We start from the raw sequence: 3,103 nt of genomic DNA, 5'->3' as shown, positions 1-3,103 counted from the left end.
GAAGAAGAAGAAGTAAAATTACTATCCAGAATCAGAATCAGACCCTGGAAAATGCTATCAAGTGTGAACAAGCAAATTCTTTGAGTAGCCAAGAGAAAGCCAGGATGATGAATGGAAGGGCAGAGAAGGAACTTGAGTCACATTAGGTGAACCCAGAGCATGTGTAGTGCCAGGTCACATGGGAACCTCCGATAATCTTAAATGTTATCCTGGGACAGTAGGAAATCACTGAAAAGCTTTAAACAGGAGAGGTAAATATAACATTATAGTGTGAAAAAATGAGTTACCATATGGGGCGCAAGTTTAGATTGCAGAAAATATAGAGGCAGTCTCAGAGACAACATGTATCAGGTGAGAAGAAAGTGTTAAACTCAGGGATTGTGGCAAAGGTAGACAGAGAGAAGATAGACCTTAAATGTATTTATGTGATTGACCCAACAAGACTGGTGGGTTTTTGGATATAGAAGAATAAAGGCGTGGAATGTTCAAGGATGAAACCAGGGTTTCTGGTTTGAGCAACTGAGTGGTCTTTTGTTATGGAGAACACTGGAATAGGACTAGGTTCTTGGGTGCATTATGATTTAAATTTTGGATTTTCATTTGAAGATTTAGAAAAATAAATAAAACCAAGTGGAAATATTGACTCAGTAATAAGGAGAGTGATCTAAATGGAAGTTATTGACAAGTTGATGATAATTGAAATCATAGTGATACCAGAATTTTGCTCTTCAGTAGGTCCTTGGTCTTGGAAATTCGAAGAATGAGCCCACAGACCACAGATCAGTGGTAAGATAGGACTTCTATTAGAAGTTAGAAAGGAATATAGAAAAAGTAAAAAGCATTAGAGCTTCTGGAAAGGGAAAAGAACTGAAGAACTCTCTTGAAGAACTCTCTCAGAGTCTCTGTGTGGACTCTTTGTCTAGAGGAATTAGGTCTAGAGGATTGTACCTGGCTGGCAATTGGTAGGTGGAAATGGGTGCATTAACAAATGAATGAATGTAGTTATCATTGCCTTTACAGTTTTTGTCCCTGAGAAGGGATTAGGGTTTGTGGTTTTACCCAAGGTGGAGCCACTCAAAAAAACCATCACAGGAAGGCAATCTGCTTGTGCCTGGAAATGGGGGTCTGACCTCTGAGTTCTGGGCCTAGAGAATGGGGGACTCCCTGTCTAGCCCTGAGTGGTGGAATCCTGTATCAATAGGAGGTTAAAATAACTCACAATGAGAGAAAAATGGAGAAGAAAATAAGCTCTGTCAGGATGAGGTGGAAAGTGAATAATAGGCAAAAGAGTATTTGAGAAAGAGCTCATAGGAAAGAAAATCAGAAAGTACAGTTTCATATAAAAAGCCAAAGTCAGGAAATAAAAAATGTTAAAGTAAGAAGAATGGTGAATGACATCAACAGATGTGGAGAGACATCTTCAAAAAAAAAGCTCAAAAATGTCGATTTAATTCATTTACATGAAACTTGTACTTAACAGTAATTTTTGAGAAGTGGATCAAGAAGTTACTATTTAAAGAGTTTTGGGGAGGAAAGGAAAAAATCTACCCAACTATTTTAAGATGACTGGTTATGGAGGGTAAAAAGAAGTTGAAATTAGGTCTAGGAATAGGATAATTGCTACTCAAGAAGAGACTGTATATCTACTTAGAAAAAAGAATGTTAACATGCCCACATTCTCATAGATGACTGAATACAGAGGGGAAATATGACGTGTTCTCCCTCTACAGGCAGGTGGCAAGTGAATGTATAGTAAGAAAAGGAGTCAAAGGTGGGGATGTGACTTTGAATAGATTCATGACATTCTTGTCATAATTGATGTGGACTTTTTCTAACACAGGAGTTTCACAAATCTATCCAAATCCGTATTCCCCACTCAGATTTGTAATATTGTGAATCCTAAGTGAGTTTTATGGTACTCCAGGAATTACGTCACTTAGTAAGAAAAACTTCAAAACACTGTTTATATTTATTCATCAGATTTCTTTCTTGCAAGCTCTTTTATTTCTAATTTGGTATTTTTATTTCCTTTCATGCTGTTTCTAGGAAAATTTCAATCTTCATTTACAATATCATCAAGGAGATATTTGGAGCAGAGTCAACTCTCTCAGTGACATAAAAATTTTTTTAAAATGGCATATTATTGGCAAACAGATCCAAATCCTGATGAATCAGATGAAAAGCAGTATGAGCATCAAGAATTTCGGTCTGTACAACAACCGCTTTCTTCGAGCCAAGTCAGTCTGGGTTTTGATCAGCTCGTAGTTGAGATCAGTGACAAAACTCCACTCTATGAACGTGGAATTGAAGAAAACACCTTTTCTGTATCTGCCGCACCCACTATGGATTCAGAAAGTCATTCATTAGATGAAACACACCATTCATCCTTGAATACATTCACTTCTAAAAGCCCTGAACTCTGCTGGCATCAAGGTACGAAAACACCAGTAATTGGTTTTAGGCCCTCTGTGTTACCTCAAAATGTGACTAAAGAATGCTCCTGGGAAAACCCCAGGGGGGAATATCCTGGTTCTGATGATTCTAGAACATTCAATCTGTTAGCTCCATCACCTACTAGTTTGGATAAAATTAATCGACAGCGACAATTAGAAAATGAAAATTACAACTACCATATAGGGTTTGAAAGTAGCTTTCCTCCTACACATTCATCCTTCTCAATGGATTTCATGTCAAAAGAAGAGAAAAGAAGGCATGGACATATGAAAATTGGGGAACCTTCTTCATTATCTCTACCCAGGATACAGGAAAGTGCAGGGCCAAAATACGCAGAGGTATGTACATGTCAGTCTTCAACTATGAATCCGAAAGCATCATTCAGTAATGTTTAGTATTCAGTTGGTAATGAAGGCAACTAACCTTAAAGACAGAAATCTATTAATAATTTGGAAAAAATATTTATTTTCACCAATTTCATATTCTTGAGCTAATTTCTTCTGGAAAAAAGGGAAATAAATTTTTAAACATCAGTTTTAAAGTTCTAATCCCATCGAAACTAAATAACGTTGTAGTACTTATGTTTTATTGCATAAAAATATCATAGTTGAAAGTTTAATTGATACTATTTCTTTTTTTATGGTTGTTG

At 36.5% G+C, this 3,103-nt stretch overlaps 1 protein-coding gene across 1 annotated transcript in view; it reads left to right on the top strand.

The window, feature by feature from the left end:
• The first annotated feature begins 2,052 nt into the window (after positions 1-2,052).
• Positions 2,053-3,103, top strand: part of PIK3C2G (phosphatidylinositol-4-phosphate 3-kinase catalytic subunit type 2 gamma) — a 372,023-nt gene continuing 370,972 nt past the window's right edge. Inside the window, exon 1 of the mRNA XM_023508742.1 lies at positions 2,053-2,792. Within this exon, the coding sequence (XP_023364510.1) occupies positions 2,133-2,792 (660 nt within the window). The 5' untranslated portion in view covers positions 2,053-2,132. The remainder of the gene's footprint in view (positions 2,793-3,103) is intronic.

The sequence above is a fragment of the Otolemur garnettii genome, unplaced genomic scaffold (genome assembly GCF_000181295.1).
Source record: "Otolemur garnettii isolate 467f Iridium unplaced genomic scaffold, OtoGar3 scaffold00271, whole genome shotgun sequence".
Classification (NCBI taxonomy): Eukaryota; Metazoa; Chordata; class Mammalia; order Primates; family Galagidae; genus Otolemur; species Otolemur garnettii.
Note: the sequence above shows the minus strand (reverse complement) of the source record. Positions and strands in the feature narration are given on the sequence as shown.